Source organism: Penicillium pulvis, assembly GCF_028828015.1.
Source record: "Penicillium pulvis strain IBT 33274 chromosome Unknown scaffold_8_segment0_segment0, whole genome shotgun sequence".
Taxonomy (NCBI): Eukaryota; Fungi; Ascomycota; class Eurotiomycetes; order Eurotiales; family Aspergillaceae; genus Penicillium; species Penicillium pulvis.
In genome coordinates this window covers 3,844,323-3,862,710 of record NW_026643080.1, presented here as the reverse complement: position 1 = coordinate 3,862,710, position 18,388 = coordinate 3,844,323, and the positions used below count along the sequence as shown (strand labels likewise).

Below are 18,388 nucleotides of genomic sequence, written 5' to 3'. Positions count from 1 at the left end.
GAAGAAGAGAGGACACCCGCAACTTAGGCATCCGGGCTCAATATTATCCACGAATCTCGCAAAAGAAACAAGGCCCAGAAGCACCTCCCCCCCCTTTCGAGAACCAAACCTGCCCGAGTCCCGGATGTGTGGTCGGGGCGGATTACCTCAACGGCTGGGTGTAGTTTACAGGATCAAGCACTTGCTCTTGGTCTTGCCGCCGCGGCCACCCTTGGTGATCTTCAGCAGAGCTGCGCGAGTGGCGGCCTCGAAGACCTCCTTAACACCGTCGCTTGTACGGGCAGAGCACTCGAGGTACTTGTAGGCACCGATCTTCTTGCGGACCTCCTCACCCTGTATACATGAATCAGCGGGCCATCCAAGATCCTTGACGGCATGGGAATATCAGCTTACCTGGCTTTCACTGACGGGGCTCTGGGAGGTCTTGTTGAGCTCCTCAATGGTCTTGGGGTCGTTACGCAAATCCTTCTTACAGCCAACCAGGATAATGGGAAGACCCTGGCAGAAGTGGAGGACCTCGGAAATCCACTACGAACGATGTCAGCATAGGCTCAAGTTTGCTCCAGTGGACCATAAGAATCCACTATAGAGTGTTGGGGCTTATCGGGCGAGGTACGCACCTTCTCCTGGACGTTGTCGAGCGAGTCGGGCGAGTCGACGGCGAAACAGATCAAAATGACGTGCGAGTCGGGGTATGACAAAGGACGGAGACGATCGTAATCTTCCTGGCCAGCAGTATCCCAAAGAGCAAGCTCGACGTGCTTGCCATCAACCTCAACATCGGCGACGTAGTTCTCAAAGACGGTGGGGACGTAGACCTGCAATCATGAAAGACATGTATTAGAAATAGTTCGGCGGAGGTAAATGGGGCTATATCGGTAATCCTAAGATAGGACATGTGATCAAGATCGGGGTCAGATAGGAGCTCACCTCAGGGAAGGTGCCCTTCGAGAAGACACTGCGAGATAGATGATCAGTTTCAGGCACAATATCAAGGGGTGGTAGTACGGGGGAAATCAGCTCTGATGTCAGAGTACTTACATGAGAAGACAGGTCTTACCGCAGGCACCATCGCCTACGATGACGAGCTTGCGACGGATCTCGGCCATCTTCAGGGAGACAAAGTCAGCGATCACGGATCACAATCAAAAGTGATGCAACACAGTGGTATTCTTGCGGTGAAGTGTACTCAAAAGATGGAGCACGCGGGGAGTGGGGGAGAGGGGGTAGAAGGGGCAGAGGTGAGGGATGGGAAAGGGACCAGTTCAGGTTGTCCCGGGGGGGTTGGCTCTGGAAAAGGAGGGTGATCGTACTGTGAAATCTCAACAACTGGAATACTGCGGTTGAAAGAGGTTAATTTGAATAGAAAATAGCCCACGTCGCAGCAAGAAGACGAACCAGGGATGGAGGAAATAGGATTTGGGATGGAGGAGAAGAATATTTGATGACTTGGAGGTGGAGGAAGATAGAGGCCAGACTTGCCCGGGCGGTGGCCGTATTCTCGGAGTATTGTATTTGTTGTGGTACCGCCCGTTCAGGTATTGTGTCGACGGGGAACTGATGGGCTTCCTCCTTTTTCCTATAACCCGGGCTTTTCTTCCCCCCTAAATCCACAAGTCATTATTGATCATGTTTAAGGTCCTTGGAGCCTGGGTTCTTCATTTGAAGGACTAGGTGAAATATATCACCTACACCCTGTACCTGATCTACGATCTTTTCAACCTATTACAGTTCGCATGTTCTCCTATCCGTTGCCTTGCCGTGGCCAGACCTCTCTCTGATTAGGGGACGGTAATACCATTACCATGCCAGCCCTAGCAGGTATGTGTGGCTGAGCAAAGTCAGTATCCGCGTCACAAAAAGATCCACACTTTTGATCCTGGGGGCACAGCCACCGTGGCTGCAGAGAAAGGTATGTATTGCTACGAGTATGTGATATCACCAGGAAAGGGGGTGAGTTTCAGAGTTGATGCTAAACTCTATCATGGCCTTATTTGGTACCCGTGGACGTTGCAGAACTGAGATCCTATTATGGTTGCACTTTCTCCCTGAACCAAGAATAGCAGCAGAGAGGGATAGAGCGCCGACGGCCATTTTCCGTGAAAAGTATTTTTACTATATACTCCAAGGTTCGATAGTTTGAATTAAATTGAGCTCTTCTAAAAGATATATGGTATTCAGGTTGTATATGTACCGTTGTAACTTAATACTGCCCGGGTGGACATGCAGAGCGGATCATAGCTTGAAACAGTTCAACGCGGTTAACTGTATAACATTGTAGGTCATATGGGATCCATCCAGAAATGCTTGACTCGTTCCAGTGACGATCGCTTCTGCATCTTCCGCTACGTGTACCACAGTCCTGCTCCGTCTCCAAGAAGTACGAAAAGCCAAGGCTGAATCACGCTATCCAAGGAATTTTTCGCTATGATTACGATCCAGGGGCCACAGCTCAAATTATCCACGTTGAACCACGATGCCCCTACCAAGCCAATCAAAATTTGTCTTCCGTCATGCTTCCGCACCTAATCCACTTTGCAACGTGCATCCTCAAGGTTGACCTTATTCAAAGTGGAGACGAAAGGGGCATGTCCTGGAAGAAGAAAAAAATTCATTCTTGCGCAGCCTTCGGGATCAGAAACTGTGACGGGACTAAAAATAGTGTAAGCGGGACAGCGGCTGAGATCCTCGAATACTGGTGCCTTTGGCTTTCTCACGGGAAGTCGGGGGCTTCAGACAAGGCTAGTACAGGTACAGGTTAGAAGCAAAATCATTTAGCGTGGTTTCTGGCGCTCCACGTACTCTTAGCTCGTTATCGCTCCACACAATTTCAAATGATACATCGAAAGCCAGTCATTATTCGAGCTTGCCCCGGTTTTTCCTACACGAAAGTTACTGGATTCCCACTTTCATGACACTAGCGAAAAGCCACCGAGCCCGATCGACAAGCATGGCTAGCGGCTCCCTGCTCCAGGACCCATCGCTCCAGGCACGGCTTCATCAATCGATTACCCTCATCGACGGTCGTACACTCGGCTTCGCAGAATTTGGCTCAACCAGTGAAAATGCCACTCCACTTTTCGCTTTCCATGGACTTCCTGGGTCGAGATTCGAGTCTGCGTCATTTCATCATGCCGCGCGTGAAGTGAACGTGCGGGTCATCGGCATCGATCGCCCGGGACTCGGCCTTTCCTCCCCACAGCCGAATCGTAAGCTTATGGACTGGCCCTCTGATACACGTGAGCTGGCAAAACGCCTAGATCTGGCGCAATACTATGTTCTCGGGGTTTCTGCAGGCGGGCCGTATGCCCTTGCCTGTGCTCATGGTTTACCAGACTCGGAGCTGCTGGGGGTGGGCGTTGTGTCGGGCATGGGTCCTTGGCAATTGGGCACCGGGGGTGCGACTTTGGACCTGCGACTTTTACTCAATTGCCTTGCGTATGCGCCTTGGCTAGCTCGCATTATGCTGAACACCATATTTGGTGAGATGGTCAAGGGCTCGGATCCGGTCAAGATGAGGGAGGTGGTGATTGGTGCCACGAAGCGCATGAAGCCTGCTGATCGAGACTTCTGTGAAACACCTGAAAGCTTGGATCTCCTGCAGGCTTCCCTCAAAGAAAGCTTTAGACATGGTGTAGATGCTACAGTGGATGAAGGACGAGTCTTGACGTCGGACTGGGGATTTGAGCTGGACCAAATTCACCTAAAGAATATCCGCTTGTGGTATGGTACGGAAGACTATAACACTCCTGTTACATTGGGGCGCTACATGGCTGGACGTATCCCCCATGCTGTTTTAAAAGAATACACTGGAGACTCACATTTTACTATACATAGACGCGCCACTGAAATTCTAAGGGACTTGGTGGCGCCCAAGTGAGTGGACCATCCGTACTGAGACGCCTGGTACAATGAGATGTGTATATTAAGAGGCTTGCATATATGATCATCTTATGGAACTGCCCATACCTCGATGCTCAATTTGAAATCGAAAATTGCTTGTGAGCAAATCTTTCAAATCAATCCATACCTATAAATACGCTTGTACTTCGAGCTAAGCACGTACACCTGGGCAGTTCCCGGGGTCTCGGCCACGAACTGCCAGGTGCTCTGCTTGGTTATGTATATTGTATTTAGTTATACATGCACAGTAACGGCTAGTCCACGGTTTATTGTTGTGATCCTTAATTGCTTCAGCGGATATAATTTCAGCCGGCTATATATATAGGTAGCTCATCTGCTACCTGGTCTATTGCTTAGTACGTATTAGTTACTATCATGACCGGATCCTCCAGATGTCATGGATTATATGTTTCCCGAGGTCGACTTGCACATCCAAAGTCAGTACAGTCTATATACATATACTATATCGATAGCCAACTCTGAAGACCGATATTTTGTATTCTGAGGCCATAGTATGGAAACTAAAATCCATTGGCTGCATCCCAAATCGGGCACGATTACAGGATTGTTTGTTACCTTAATAAGGCCTCAGTTGTTATCGGCCTATATGGAGATACACATGCATGTCGATGTCGTCTTCCAAATTTTGTCAAGATCAAGGATTAGAAGAGCCGGAGATGAGGATTGACGACCTCGATAAAAGACCAATAATATATTCAAAAGAAACTCACAGCTACGTATGCTATTCATTGAGCACTTTCACGCGAGGGGTGCAGACCGCTTACCTAATACAACTGGTGAAGTATCACGTGTCGTGAATTTGGCCGCAATTTTCCGTCCGCGCATTGCTAATTATTGACAAGTAGCAACGTTCGGCCATTGCTGAACCCCCCACTCCTCAAAATGCAGAAGGTTATCCAGAGGGCTGCAACAGCCCGGAAGCAGGCGCAAAAGAAGGTTTACCGGGCCCAGCAAGCCGTCAAAGTTGTGGACCGCCAGCAGGTCCTCCGGCAACGGAAGGATTACAACAGAGCTCTGATCACTGGTCTGAAAGAGTCGCGGGATGCCCGCTGGGAGGACTGGGAGAAGGGATCTCTGGCTCCGATGCGACATGTCGGACCCGACGCGACTAGGTACGGTGCGGTTGACGTCTCCTTGATGCACCCCCCCGGCCATCCCCAAGCACCTCCGCCGGAAAGAGATCCTGTTCGCCGAAGGAGACCGAGTCTGTGTTATTAGGGGTCGGGATAAGGGCAAGATCAATGAAATTACTCAGATCAATGTGGAGAGTGAGACTGTCATCATCAAAGATGTCAACATGGTGCGTTCCAGACCTGCTGTATATGCCAATTGGCACGAAGTATCGCTAATTCATTGTTCTTGTTCAGGCCGAAGTCACCGTCCCTGAATTTGCAAAACTTTCCATGGGAATCTCCACCGACACCGTTGCCCAGGGCATGCCAGTGTCCATGAATGATATTCGACATGTCGTTGCCCTCGAGATGGAAGACGGAACTAAAGATCACATCGTACAGCACGCTTACGGTGGTCCTCCGTACCTGGAGCGATTCCACGACAGCAAGCTTCCTCGCTTTTCTCGCTACATCGCTGGATTGGACATTGAAATTCCGTGGCCTGCTGAGGAGCCACCCCATGCCGAGGTCGCAGAGTGTGACACAAGAGGAAATGAAGTGGCAGACGTGTCTTGGGTTCCTTCTATGGACGAGTCGCCTTTTCCGTCCAGCGTTATTGATGAACTGCGCAACAAATACTCCAGATTCCGAACACGGCACGACCCCGAGTATGTGAAGGAGAAGGTGATGGAGGAATACCGACAGGAATACTTGAAGAGCCAGTCATTATTGACCCCCAAGGGTGAGAAGAAGCTGGCGACGGCCAATGCCAGTATGGCATCCAAGTTGGCAAAGCTGGATGCCAATGGCAATGTGGTCATGGACAAGGAGACCAACGACTTTATCAGCCGCTTCATGGGGATGAATGCGACAAAGTCCAGCAAGTCCACCAATTCTCAGGCTTCCGCTTGAACCAGTGACCGCGGCAGCGAAAGCTGGATTTGTCTTATATTTGCAAGATAGCGATTTGTATAAACCTCAATGTATTCTAGTAGCATGGAAATTTGCGCCTACATCTATTTTTCTGAGTTCATCCACAACCTTTTTACCCAATTGCCACACAATGTCTACACAAAAAACTCTAGCAAATGTTGGTTCATGCCGAAAGTTGCAATCAGAAGGCTGTGCTGATGTAGGGTTTTCATATGACGATCCGCGGTTCCGACAGGGGAGATCGAAAGTTCCGCGCCTGGGGCAATCATTCTTGATCCAACTTCCTCCCGGCCATTCCCTTTCACACAGCTTTCACCTCCGGGCAGCTGTAAAGAAACATGGCGTTCGCAGCAATCAATTCGGCCGGGGCTCCGATCGCCGAGATCGAGGAGGCTTTTGCGACCGAACCCTCTCTAAAGCAACGAGTCTACGATGCGATCGGTGCGTAGCCAACGGCGCATCTACGCCCTCCCGATGGCGATGACCATCACCCTGTCGCCCACCCACTGACCGTCATCGATTTCGATCTTTTAGGCTCTACACCTTACCACGAACCCTTATTCAAGGACCTCGCACGATATACCTCTTCCCTGCTGGCCAGGGCTGCCACTACCACATCCCTCCCGTTCGTGCCGCCGCCCAGCAACGGTCCTGCCGCGAAAAAGCGCAAAATAGAGAATGGACAGCCGCAAGTGACGGTGCAATCATCTGCGGATTTGAAAGATCCCAATGCCCCAGTTCAATTCTATGTTCAGGATGTGTCGTTCGCTATACCTCAGCGCAAGAAGCTCATGCTCGAGATAACCGCTAGTGGCGGGCTTCGTGCAAGAAACCAGGCTACAAAAGAGATTGAATTTGGTGTTTCCATGGACCGAATCCGTGAGTTTTCAAATCCGTCAAGTTTTCTTTTTTCTTTTCTCAGCTTCTATTGTTGAATGAGACAAGAAACTAATGTGTGGTTTCGCTTGCAATTTAGGTCATGCCTTGTGCCTCCCCGTGCCAGAGAAGACCCAGAAACAGTTCAACTTTTGTATCATTCCCGAGTACGCCGATGGAATCACACCACCACCCGAGGGCGTGAATGGCTCAGATTGTATGGTTTTCACAGTGGCCGATGGCCCAGCCAAGGCTGCGTTCACCGGACTGGGGCAACAGATTGGTCACAATGAGGGCGAAACTGCGGAAGGTCTGATCCGGAAGCTGCTGAATGATACCATGCCAAACACGAATGTCGTGCGGCCCGATGAGAGACAGTTTGTGAGCGCTATGCCTGAAGCCCACCGCAAGGGCGAGAAGGCCTATCATGTCAAAGCCTTCCGGGGTAGCAAAGAAGGTATATATCCCATGGAATGCTGAGACTCCTTTTTGGTCTACAGTGATACTGACATGCCTATTTCTCATCAGGGTACCTTTTCTTCCTGTCTACTGGGATTCTGTTCGCTTTCAAGAAGCCCCTTTTGTTCTTCTCCTTCGACACCATCGAATCCGTTTCATATACGTCTGTTCTTCAGCGAACATTCAATCTTAACTTTTTAGCCCGCCCACGCAACGGATCCGAAGAAGACCAGATGGAAATCGAATTTCAGATGATAGACCAGGCCGACTTCAGTGGGATCGATACCTACATTAAACGACATGGCCTACAAGATGCAAGTTTAGCTGAGGCCCGGCGCGCGAAAGTGTATAATGTCAACTCTGGCAAAAACCAGGATGGAGCTGCCGAGGCCGGCGGTGAAGAAGAGGAAAGCGAGCTTCAAAAAGCCCAACGGGAGCTTGAAGATGAGGAGGAAGAGGATGAAGAAGACTATGACCCCGGGACCGATGGTGACAGTGAAGGAAGTGGCTCCAGCGATGATGATGAAGATGATAGCGATGACGACGATGAGGACGAGGAAGACGCGGAAGAAGAGGAGGATGCCGCCGATCAAGATGGGGATGGAGATGAGGATCTCATTAACCAAAAACTTGGAAATGAAGCCTAATGCATTCCTGATGACGAGTGTGTCCCATTGAGCATCTCTGATGTTAGCATGTGCTTGAAGGGGACATATCGCGGTTCTTCTATTTGATGTCCCAGGGCAGTTGGGTCCGGCAATTGGATCGGCTTGTTCTGTTGAAACCACTAGCTTTCACACCGTATCTTGGGCCCCGTCGAACGATCACCCCCAGTGGGTCGCAGACGTGTCAAATGCAACTGTAGGGTTAGTCTCTCTACCTGAATCTGTACCCTCTGCAGCTGTCAGGTCAAGATGTTACATATATTGGCTTGGCAAAAAAGCATCTGTATTGAATAAGAATTGGTCACCGATGAAATCTATTACTGTCAGTGCTGTTCATCTAGCTTCTAACTATAAACCGATGAAGCTCCGGATGCCAAGACCGCAATCTTACCGCTTGATTAAGCGCATTCCAGACCGAGTCCAGACAACCTCCCCTGAGAGCGGTAAAGCAGGGGAAAAAAACAAAAATCCCAAGCTAAAAAAACGGGGGCTCACACAGGCAATGATGTAGTAGCGATCTCTAAATTAAGTCTCTTTCCGTCACCACCCGACATAACTATTCAAATCTTGTCAGTTCTTCCCAGGTTTCCCAGGTTTCCTAGTGCCTGCAGGTTCTGTGACGCAGGGAAGCGCCAGCACTACACCCAGGCACCTTAGTCTTTCCATTGGGTGTTTCACGAAGCCCTAAGTGAAGCAACTAATTTTTTTTTTTTTATCGAATTATGATTCTTCCACATATTTTAGTGAATACGTTTTTTCCTCTTTCTCTTTACCGGAGAGGGTAGTTCTCTAAAAAAAGCTTACTCTGATAGAGAAGTCCGTACCGCTAGTAGTTTAGTGTGTAGAAGAGGAGACTCCGGTCTTTTTCCCCCAACGCTCCAAGTTTGTTACCGTGTTACGGGTAATTACCACCCGCGATCAACAACTTCGGGCGCTTCAACCAGCAACTTTGGGTGTCTCCTCGTACCAAATACAAACCCAATACCCTCCGCTCCCTTTCTTCCAACTTCTCCCTCTCTTCTCTTCTTCCTCATCCACAACCCCCTTCCACACCCTCCCCTTCCCCTGCTCTTCCAACCAGTGCGGCTCGTACTCGTTGTCGAGTACCGTGGGTGCTCACTTCCTCTTGGTTCGCTCCGTTTAGCGTTGTGTCCCTTTCGTGTTCGCCACCGTTCGCATCTGCGCTTGGCCCCGACTGGATTCGCCCCCAGACATTGCCCCGTCCGATCCTCCAACCACCAAGTCTCCAATTTCTGTACCGACACGCCCAATTCTATCCCTGTCTCAATTGGAAAGCTTCCCACCCACTCCTTCGTCTCGTCACGCTTGGACAACGTCCCTCGGCTCAACGATTCCGCGCGAACCAGTGACATCGTCGGAGCTGTGCATCCATTGAAGTGACCGGAATAATATCGGTTGACGATCAGTTATCTTTTGCAGTGTATGTTTACTAACCCTATCGCATGTGTGGCCTTTTGTGGTCCTACTCTTCAACTTCGTGCTGACTGCCGTTCAAGACACTGCCCCGTCACGTGTCTGCGTCCCTAAGATCACCCCGTGATTGGAAGTTCTAGTTTCTGATCGCAACCCTTGCACTCGCATCTATGGCGTCGTCTTCATCAAACGTAGTGGGTGTTCACTACCGCGTCGGCAAGAAAATCGGAGAGGGATCTTTTGGTGTCATCTTCGAGGGTACCAACCTCCTCAACAACCAGCAGGTTGCTATCAAATTCGTGCGTCTCATTCCTGTGAACACCACACAAACAGCCGAACTGACCGAAAATAGGAACCTCGCAAGAGCGATGCTCCTCAGCTCCGCGATGAGTATCGGACCTACAAGATCTTGGTTGGATGCCGTAAGTGTCGAGTATTGATATGTTATTCCACCATTTCACTAACCGTTCCTGCAGCCGGTATTCCTAATGTCTATTACTTCGGACAGGAGGGCTTGCACAACATCCTTGTGATCGATCTTCTCGGTCCTAGTCTGGAGGATCTCTTCGATCACTGCAACCGCAGATTCTCTACCAAGACCGTTGTCATGGTTGCTAAGCAGATGGTACGTTTATGAACAGTCCCCCCGACAGACATAGCAGCTAACAGCGTCCAGCTCTCCCGCGTGCAAACAATCCACGAGAAGAATCTTATCTACCGGGATATCAAGCCTGACAACTTCCTTATCGGACGCCCTGGTACAAAGGCTGCCAACGTCATCCACGTCGTTGATTTTGGTATGGCCAAGCAATACCGTGACCCCAAGACCAAGCAGCACATCCCCTACCGTGAGCGCAAGTCATTGTCCGGTACCGCCCGGTACATGTCTATCAACACACATCTCGGTCGCGAGCAGTCCCGACGTGATGACTTGGAGGCTCTGGGACATGTCTTCATGTACTTCCTCCGTGGAGGTCTCCCCTGGCAGGGATTGAAGGCTGCTACCAACAAGCAAAAGTATGAGAAAATCGGTGAGAAGAAGCAGACCACTGCCATCAAGGACCTCTGTGATGGGTACCCCGAGGAATTCAACAAGTACCTGAGTTACGTTCGAAACCTTGGATTCGAGGACACCCCCGATTACGACTACCTTCGTGACATTTTGACTCAGGCCCTCAAGAATGGCGGAGATGTGGAAGATGGAGAGTATGACTGGATGAAGCTGAACAATGGCCGCGGATGGGACTACAAGTCGCACTCGTCACAGGCTCATCTCCAAAACCAGTACCAGACCTCGACGGGGCGCGATATCCACGGGAGTCAGATGCGTCACAGCCAACAAAGGCCTGGAGTGACTGCCGACCGTTTAAACGCAGCGCAGCCCCCTCCTCCTTCTCCAGCCAAGGGACCCGGCAAGACACCCCGAGACCGCCCAAGCGGCAGCGGCATGCCGCCGAAACGTGCGAGCGGGGGCTTTGAGACCGGGACCCCGGCAGCATCGACCACAGCGCAGTTCCAGAACTCCAACGCTCACCTGCCTCGCCACGGTAGTCCCGGGAACCAAGGACTGAATAGCCAACAGGCTGGCGGCGTGCAAGGAAACAGTGACGCGCAGCCCACTTTCGTCCAGAAAGTCATGAAGGCTCTCTGCTGCGGTAGGTGATCTAGCTGTGGTTTCCTCTAGTTGTTTGCGGCTCGCTCATTTCGAGATCCAGGTTGAACTCGAATTAAATGACGCGACGCCGCGGCATCCTAGATTGGACTCGGCCTACCTTTCTCTGCTCTGCCCACAATATTCGAATACGGCCGAAGAATAACAACAAAGTCGGCATGGGACTGTCTGTCTGGTTTCTTTTGTTTCGGCCATCTTGACTAGGTAACTCGTCGTCGCCCGGCTATGTCCAGGTGATGATCAGTTCCATACATGGCCACCCCCCTTTTGACACTCTTTCTTCCCATTCGACGCTTCAGCCTACAACTCGCATGTGGCTAGAACGACTTTTCTCTCATTGATGCTTACGTCTTCATCCCCTTTTTTCTTTTCACGGTGCTACGGCTGGGAACGGCGAATTTTGAGAGATTATTTTTCTTGTTGCCCATTTTTGCATCCCCATCACTATATTTGGCGTTAACCGTCTAATCCCAAAAATTTCGGCAACGAGCGGATTCAGAGGTCGACATTCAACTGGCTCTTCACATCTGCATTCTGCTATTCCAGGGGGCTTTTTAGACTGGGGATCTTGCAAGGCAATTCTTGTCCCCGCTTGGGACATGATCTGCTTGACTTGCTTTATTCTAACCAGGTAATGAATGGTCCCTCTGTGCAAAGGACGACGAATGAAGACCGTCGACCAAGTTTCGGAGTTTCCGTCATACCCCTCGGGAGCAGTCTGGTTCCATCTCATCCTACCGCTGGGTAGGATGAGCACCTGCATGTCCTTGTTTCGTTTGGATTCTTTTTTCTCGGCATACCGCCTCATGACCTCCTGTCGTTCCTCCTTACCCCGGGGCTTGCTGTGTCCTGCACCTGCATGGCGATGTCAACCCGTCTTACCGAACCGGGCGGAACGACGCATGCATATATTCTCCCGGTCCTATTCCCCTACCTCTTGTTGGATTGCCTTTTGATTGTTTCGCCCTTGTCGAATCTACTGCTCGTGTCTATAATTGTCTGTTTTGTCTCTTGCTCCGTTTGAGAAGCGAGTCTTTTCTGTTTTTGTTTTCTGGTAGTGTTTGGCATAAGATAGCATTGTTCTTTGTGTTTTCTTTCTGGTTCTGATGCCTCGGCCTGGAGCTTAACGCGTCCGAGCGGCGTACATAATTCCTGCTTTTTTCGGAGTAGGCGACTAATACATTTGCGTGCTTATCTGCGAGTGGTCTGAAACGTAGATTCCAGTAGTTGCCAGTAGTATCATAGAGCACTCTAGACCTGTCATTGAACAGACATATCCTTCACGTCAACTTTCGTCGCCCGACTCAAGTGACTTGAAACGATGTTTCTACAATGTACTCCGTACAGGAGAATCATTGGTGGTCTACGAAATGTCAATGATCTCATATCAGCCACACGAGACACGCCCAAAACATGGCTTTGCATCACACCATCCAAGCCGTTCCGTACTAAACCTCCCAAAGCAGCACCGGGCATTTCCCGAGCCCAACTACCGCACTAGCTAGGCAGGTAGCAGCCCTTGACGTCGATAGCTTAACTGAGTGGCGACCGATGAACAGTATCACATCCCATCACAATAACTTGAAAGAACATAACTCAATTCAAGTGCCACGCCAATGAGCAGAAGTAGAAGCCATCCAATCACTATGCACCCCAGACACATAACACATTGGAGAAAAGTACAATATAGTACTCATATAGATGCGCCACCCGGCTTAGCTTTATGTACATCTAGTCTGTTTAGTATTAGTTATAAGTTATACTTTTATTATAGTGTTATACTTTGCCACATTGGAAGAAAATAAAGATGACATTCTGCAGACAGGGGACTAAGACTGAGACCACGCGATCTGCATCCAACATACGACACTGTACATCTGGTACAACTAACTGAAAAAGTCAAAACGAGAACCCCCCGGTAAAGAAAGAATGGAAATCCCTAGTAAACAAGGTCATCCAATAACACACGCAGCAAGACGTATAATGTATAAACCTCCCCGGGGAGAAACAGGGATCGATGGACATCTCTTCCCGATGCGGTACACACCAACGTGCTGGGGACTAAGCTAGGCTAGGCTACCTAGTAATTGTGGCTCCATCCCTTAGTCACAGCTACATCCAAAAGTACAGTACTAAGTTTGGAACCTTGGATGTCATGATCCCTCTCGTCGGGCCTCGGTCGTGATTTTGCTTCAGCTGTGATTGACTTTCCCAGTCGACCACTCAGATCATCCTACCCCCGCATCTGGAATGTTGTGGTGTTTTCTTGGCGCTGCACGTTGCTGTGTTTTGATTAGTGAGTCCCAGGCAACCATGCTTTTTGCTTTTTTGAGTTTCTTTGCTTTTTGGGGCTGGGAGGGGCATGGACCGATGGATCTTCGTGGCTGTGTGTCGTGTGTCGTGTGGCCTGTGTTGTGTTGGTGTTGGTGTTGTGGAGTCGGATTTGGCTTTGTTTCTGCAGAGATCGGGCTGTGTTGAGGTTTCGCTCGGTACTTACAAGACAGAGATGAGGGGGTGTGTGCGTGCGTGATGATCTTTGGAGCGTGGCAGGTTAGGTGTCAGGGTTGTGGTGTTTGGTGTGGGATTATCCTTGACTTGTTGCTGATAACAGCGTGTCGAATGTTGCTCGGACCTCGTGAGGTGCAGTAGATCGATTGAGGACCGAGCTTGGAGTATCAACCTGTCGATCTAATGGCTTATCTGGGGAAGCTGATTGAATATACGAAAAGTCCGAGGACTCCTTTGGAGCTTGAAAAAGGTATAGTTCAATTCGGGCTGTTGGCTTTACTATGTGAAGCTATGCTGTGCTTGGGCAGCAGTGGGGGCGGAAGGACGATGCAAGCTAGAGCTATGAAGTTAATCATCGGGGAAAGCAATTAAATCATACATATGACGATGCAGTCAGTTATGGACCATTCAGCCTGAATCAACCTCATCGGATACCCCGCAGAATGGAATGCATGATGGCTTGACCCTGATGATTCAAGGCTGACTTGCTTATCTGAAACTCAGGCCAGAAAAGTAGCAGAAAGATAAGTGATTCAGTTAACGCCGTCCTCCCAAAGGAGCATCATACCCGTCCACATCTAGAACCAGCACTGGAGCCAGAGACGTGTGAAACCCGTATTGTCGAGTCAGCAATAGAAAGCCATGGCACCACAATTTCTAAGTACTTCAGTTCAGAGGAAACAGACCTCATCTAAGTTAATCCGAGCCGGCTATAACCAATCAGACACTCACTGTCATGCCGCTTTACACCATGTGACCGTTTTCCCGCGGGCAACGGTTGGACCTTTTCATTCGAACCAATCAGATCATCCGACATGCACACTTTGAGCAGAAATGGCTTGATTCGATTCCGCCCCTGGGATGTCTACCTGATTCATGCTTCGTCTTCATTATATCCCGTTCATTTAATCTAATTCACTCCCGTCTAAGTACAGCTATGGCTAGCTTATCCAATAGTGCTGCGCCCGAAACGCCGGTTCAGCCATGGCATGCAGCCTATCCAGCCCCGAAATGCACAGCACCGGTGATATCCCGGGCAGAGGTGCTGAAATGGATGAAGGAGGGTAGGAAGGACTTTGTGCTTGTTGATTTGCGACGCGCGGATTTTGAGGTATAAAATCCAATATACATGCCCAATCAAACCTTATCCAAACCCAAAGCCAGGAGTAAACGGAATTAGCCAGTTAGCTAACTACACTATGGGTTAGGGTGGTACCATCCGTGGATCATTGAATCTACCGGCCCAGAGTCTATATCCTTCGCTACCGAGTCTGTATTCCGTTCTTTCGGGTAGCAATGTCAAACAAGTCATTTGGTACTGTGGTAAGTGCCTTTCTTCCTTTTTAGCGCTTTTCGCTTCTTTTGCTTTGTATAAGCGGGTGGCGCCTCATATGGGTCCTATCTTACGATATTGTTTTAGGCTCATGCGGAGGACGCGGGACTCGGGCGGCCGCGTGGTTTGCGGATTACATTGAGAGTCAACAAGATACAGACCTAGCAAGCTTTGCTCTTGAGGGGGGTATCAAGGGCTGGGTTGCGTCTGGAAGTGACTATACCGCATTGATGGATGGGTACGATGCTAGTCATTGGGCGAGCAAGTAGGTACATTACCTCAATAATCAGTCAAAGTCCCAAGTCCTACTGTCATATCTTACGATATCGGTAGCTCGGGTTAAAGTAAGGCATTGGGTAAAGAAGCACGGAACTCGTTCCGTTTTTGGAATAGTAACTCTTAAGTCAAAAATCCTGCAGGCAGGTCGATCTTCGATAAGAGCTTATGCACCTGCAGATATTTTCATCAAAGTACGTAAACATAGTAACATTGGGCTGCCAACAGTTACATCATATCATCCCTGTACAGAACAATAGACGACATGAAATCCACTTGCCAAATATCCAAAACATTGAAACCGTAAACTCCACATCAGGCACAAATTTCAGCCTCTGTAAAGAAAATAAGGCCTAGATCGCAGATCGTGGAGACTGCCAAAACCATCAAAGTGAAACAAAAATATCAGCCCAGCGGCTAAATCGACTTAAGGAGCCAAGACTATCAGGATGGCGTTAATAAACTAAACAGACTAGCGTAGGTACGGGATTTGGAAGGATTTGCAAGTCGCCGTTGAAACAAAAAGGAATCCGGAATGGAGTCTTTGTGGAGTTCATGGACCTATGAGCGTGCAATGGGTCTGAAATCAGAATACGTCCAGGTTGGGTGTGGACACGGAGTTTCTAGTGCTGCTGTAGTGCAGATCATAGTCCAATTTGTGAACAGGGAAGGCTGTTCTCCACTGTGTGACTTTGGCTAAATGATACTGTAACTTCCAAGATATAGTTGGTTCGAAAGGGCTAGTGTTTATTAGAGTGGAGGTTAACCTTGGTTATGATTTGGATTGAGGTTGCAATAGTGTGGATCTGCCGCGCAAAACATAGTTTAGCATTAGGGCACGAGATGTTCTTGTTCTTGTTTTTTTTTTTGTGGTTCTACGGTGTTTTTCTGTTCTAGATCTGTACTGTGCGTGTGGCTCAGGATTGTTTCACGTAGCGCCTGACCATATCCATACGCCGGCTTGAATCCTGTACAGCAGGGCGCTACACGAATTGACTCGACATCAAAGACGACGAAGATCCCGTTGTGAAACCATGGATTTCAATTTAGGCTTAATCATTTTCTTCATACTCCATAGAAGTATTTTTTTTCCTTCCTTAGTCCCAGTGAAAATCAAGATTTTGGCTGATTGTGTGGGGCCATGAGGTCACTCACGCGGCTTCTGCCGTGCGCTCCGGTTGATCGACTGGACGCGGGAGAAGATGCGTGTGGAGGGAAGCAGTCTGGAACTTTTCAGTGGAGATGATCGGAATGGAAATGAGAATGTTATTTGGGTTCTTTATCTTGTTTTTGTTTTTTGTTTTTGCTTTTCCCTATATTCTATATTGCGGCCCCAGTCTACGATCTGATCGATCGGGAAAGATTATTACCGCTGCACGTCATTTACAGTAGTTCTTGATATGTTGGGAATGACGTTCATATTTCCATTGTGTTATGTGTACAATTCTTGTGTGATGGTGCTTATGGAGTCAATGTATTTGTGTTGAGGGATTTACTCGAGGGCGGACTATTCTCCGGACAAGGAAAACTGAACAATAATGGAACCGAGTGAATTATGTGTAACCAGACAGATTCGCAAGAAAAATGAGCGAGCCAATTATGCTGTGCAATTGTCCAATCAATTTCCCTTGACACTAAACCTCCACGCTTACAGCGTCTGTGTACACGCATGGGCAGACGACTGGACACGAGACCTAACGAGCCCCCCGCTGTGGCTTTGCAGTAGTGGACTACTAAGGTACCCCATACGCCTTCTTTGGAACCGGTCGCTTCCAGCCGACAAGGCGCAATTCTAGAAGGATGAGAGGACGGTACAGGTCACACAACTGACCAGCAAGGAAAAGCGTCGTGAACCCGTGCGCGCCAATGTGGGGAATCCTTGCTGATTACCGAGGTCTTAGAGTCGGGGAAATTGTGGATCTGGAGAAGGGGGAAATGAGAGATGGTGTATGGTAGGTGGACTCCGAACTAAGGTGGGAGGCTGCTTAGGTGCATGGTGAACGGGGTTGGATTGGTTCCTAGAAAAGGGGATGGTAGATTGGGAGATTACCGGCGCCGAAACTCGAGCTTCTCGTACAGTACAGGTCTGTGCCATACCGTACTACATGGAGGTTCAAGCAAGGGAGACCGTTGTTCTTCTCGATTTCTACATGTGGATTGGCTCGTATCGACGGCGTGGGATTGGTGGGAATGCCCTGCAGCTAAAATGCACGGCGGGCATAGTTTCTGCACACAGGTTCATGTCGCATGTCACGCTACCAAACCCAAACGTCAAAAGCTGGATCTGAATACCAAGTGCCTTCAACCTTATCATCAGGTCTACCATATCTACCATATTCCGTATCGAGAATCGTCAAACTCTCCGCTGTCGGCCGGCTTATCAGTGAGTCAGGGTGGATCGACAGAACCAAGGTCCCTGAGCCCCATTTGTATGGGTCCCGTATTGTCTTGGCTCTCGGTTTCTCTCGGCCTTGGAGATCAGCCCCGAAAATTGTATCCCGACGGGAAACTAAGATCTCCCATTGACCGGGATCGGGGTAAATAGGGGAAAAGAAATCTCTGTTATATGTAGTATTGGCTTGGCAATGCAAAGCGGACAAATGAGGGCAAGAAAAATGCATACAGTGGCGATTATAGAAGCGATCCCTGCACTAGAAAAAAAAAAAAAACACGCAAACGCTAGGCAGGATTCAGGCACCAGGATCAGATGTCACATTTAGAAGAAAATTTGTCTCGGGGGGACCGGGTGTGGCGATCGTGGGTATGCTTCGGCGGGGATTCTAGAATTCTAGAAGATCGGGTCGCTTTAGATTGGGGCTTAACAGAGATTTACCAGGTGAGACTAAGACTAGCGAGATCTAGCATTTGCCACCATTTAAATTGACATGGGCATAGGAATAGGCAATAGGTGTGCACACTAAAAAATGTAAAAAATGTAAAAGCTTAGAGTCTCATTCCAAGGGAGATCGGCAGGGCAAGGAATACAAGACATTCTGTTCCTAATGGAAATGACGTGCAAAAAAGATCATTTTTTGAAACGCAAGGGGGATGTGCGTGTCACTAAAAAACAGGTCGATCCACCGGCCTCATTATGATTGGTGCCGCCGTCTATACTGAACCGTGGGTCTTGGACGATTGACATTCCGAGACCGGATAATGGCGTGCTTAGCGTCGTTGCGTTGGACATCGTGGGGCC

General features: G+C 49.2%; 6 protein-coding genes across 6 annotated transcripts; 5 read left to right on the top strand and 1 right to left on the bottom strand.

The window, feature by feature from the left end:
- Nucleotides 1-165: 165 nt before the first annotated feature.
- rho1 (Rho family GTPase RHO1) lies at nucleotides 166-1,109 on the bottom strand (the record flags this gene model as incomplete). The annotated part of the gene is made up of 5 exons (XM_057070417.1): nucleotides 166-333; nucleotides 394-528; nucleotides 621-818; nucleotides 931-958; nucleotides 1,042-1,109. 5 exons carry the CDS (start codon nucleotides 1,107-1,109, stop codon nucleotides 166-168), a joined length of 597 nt encoding a protein of 198 aa, XP_056917028.1.
- A 1,841-nt stretch (nucleotides 1,110-2,950) lies between these two features.
- On the top strand, nucleotides 2,951-3,880 carry N7503_010870 (alpha/beta fold hydrolase; the record flags this gene model as incomplete). The annotated part of the gene is made up of 1 exon (XM_057070416.1): nucleotides 2,951-3,880. The coding sequence occupies one exon, from the start codon at nucleotides 2,951-2,953 to the stop codon at nucleotides 3,878-3,880; it is 930 nt and encodes a 309-aa protein (XP_056917027.1).
- Nucleotides 3,881-4,806: 926 nt separating this feature from the next.
- On the top strand, nucleotides 4,807-5,948 carry N7503_010869 (mitochondrial 54S ribosomal protein uL24m; the record flags this gene model as incomplete). Its single annotated transcript, XM_057070415.1, is given in 3 exon segments — nucleotides 4,807-5,132; nucleotides 5,143-5,224; nucleotides 5,292-5,948. The coding sequence occupies 3 exon segments, from the start codon at nucleotides 4,807-4,809 to the stop codon at nucleotides 5,946-5,948; spliced, it is 1,065 nt and encodes a 354-aa protein (XP_056917026.1).
- Nucleotides 5,949-6,307: 359 nt separating this feature from the next.
- rtt106 (putative negative regulator of DNA transposition (Rtt106)) lies at nucleotides 6,308-7,951 on the top strand (the record flags this gene model as incomplete). Its single annotated transcript, XM_057070414.1, has 4 exons — nucleotides 6,308-6,410; nucleotides 6,504-6,848; nucleotides 6,946-7,302; nucleotides 7,374-7,951. 4 exons carry the CDS (start codon nucleotides 6,308-6,310, stop codon nucleotides 7,949-7,951), a joined length of 1,383 nt encoding a protein of 460 aa, XP_056917025.1.
- Nucleotides 7,952-9,538: 1,587 nt separating this feature from the next.
- On the top strand, nucleotides 9,539-11,706 carry N7503_010867 (casein kinase I). Its single transcript, XM_057070413.1, has 4 exons — nucleotides 9,539-9,702; nucleotides 9,756-9,825; nucleotides 9,880-10,028; nucleotides 10,080-11,706. Exons 1-4 carry the CDS (start codon nucleotides 9,574-9,576, stop codon nucleotides 11,064-11,066), a joined length of 1,335 nt encoding a protein of 444 aa, XP_056917024.1. The 5' UTR covers nucleotides 9,539-9,573; the 3' UTR covers nucleotides 11,067-11,706.
- A 2,814-nt stretch (nucleotides 11,707-14,520) lies between these two features.
- On the top strand, nucleotides 14,521-15,185 carry N7503_010866 (arsenate reductase (Arc2); the record flags this gene model as incomplete). The annotated part of the gene is made up of 3 exons (XM_057070412.1): nucleotides 14,521-14,694; nucleotides 14,792-14,906; nucleotides 15,004-15,185. The coding sequence occupies 3 exons, from the start codon at nucleotides 14,521-14,523 to the stop codon at nucleotides 15,183-15,185; spliced, it is 471 nt and encodes a 156-aa protein (XP_056917023.1).
- Between the last annotated feature and the right edge of the window lie 3,203 nt (nucleotides 15,186-18,388).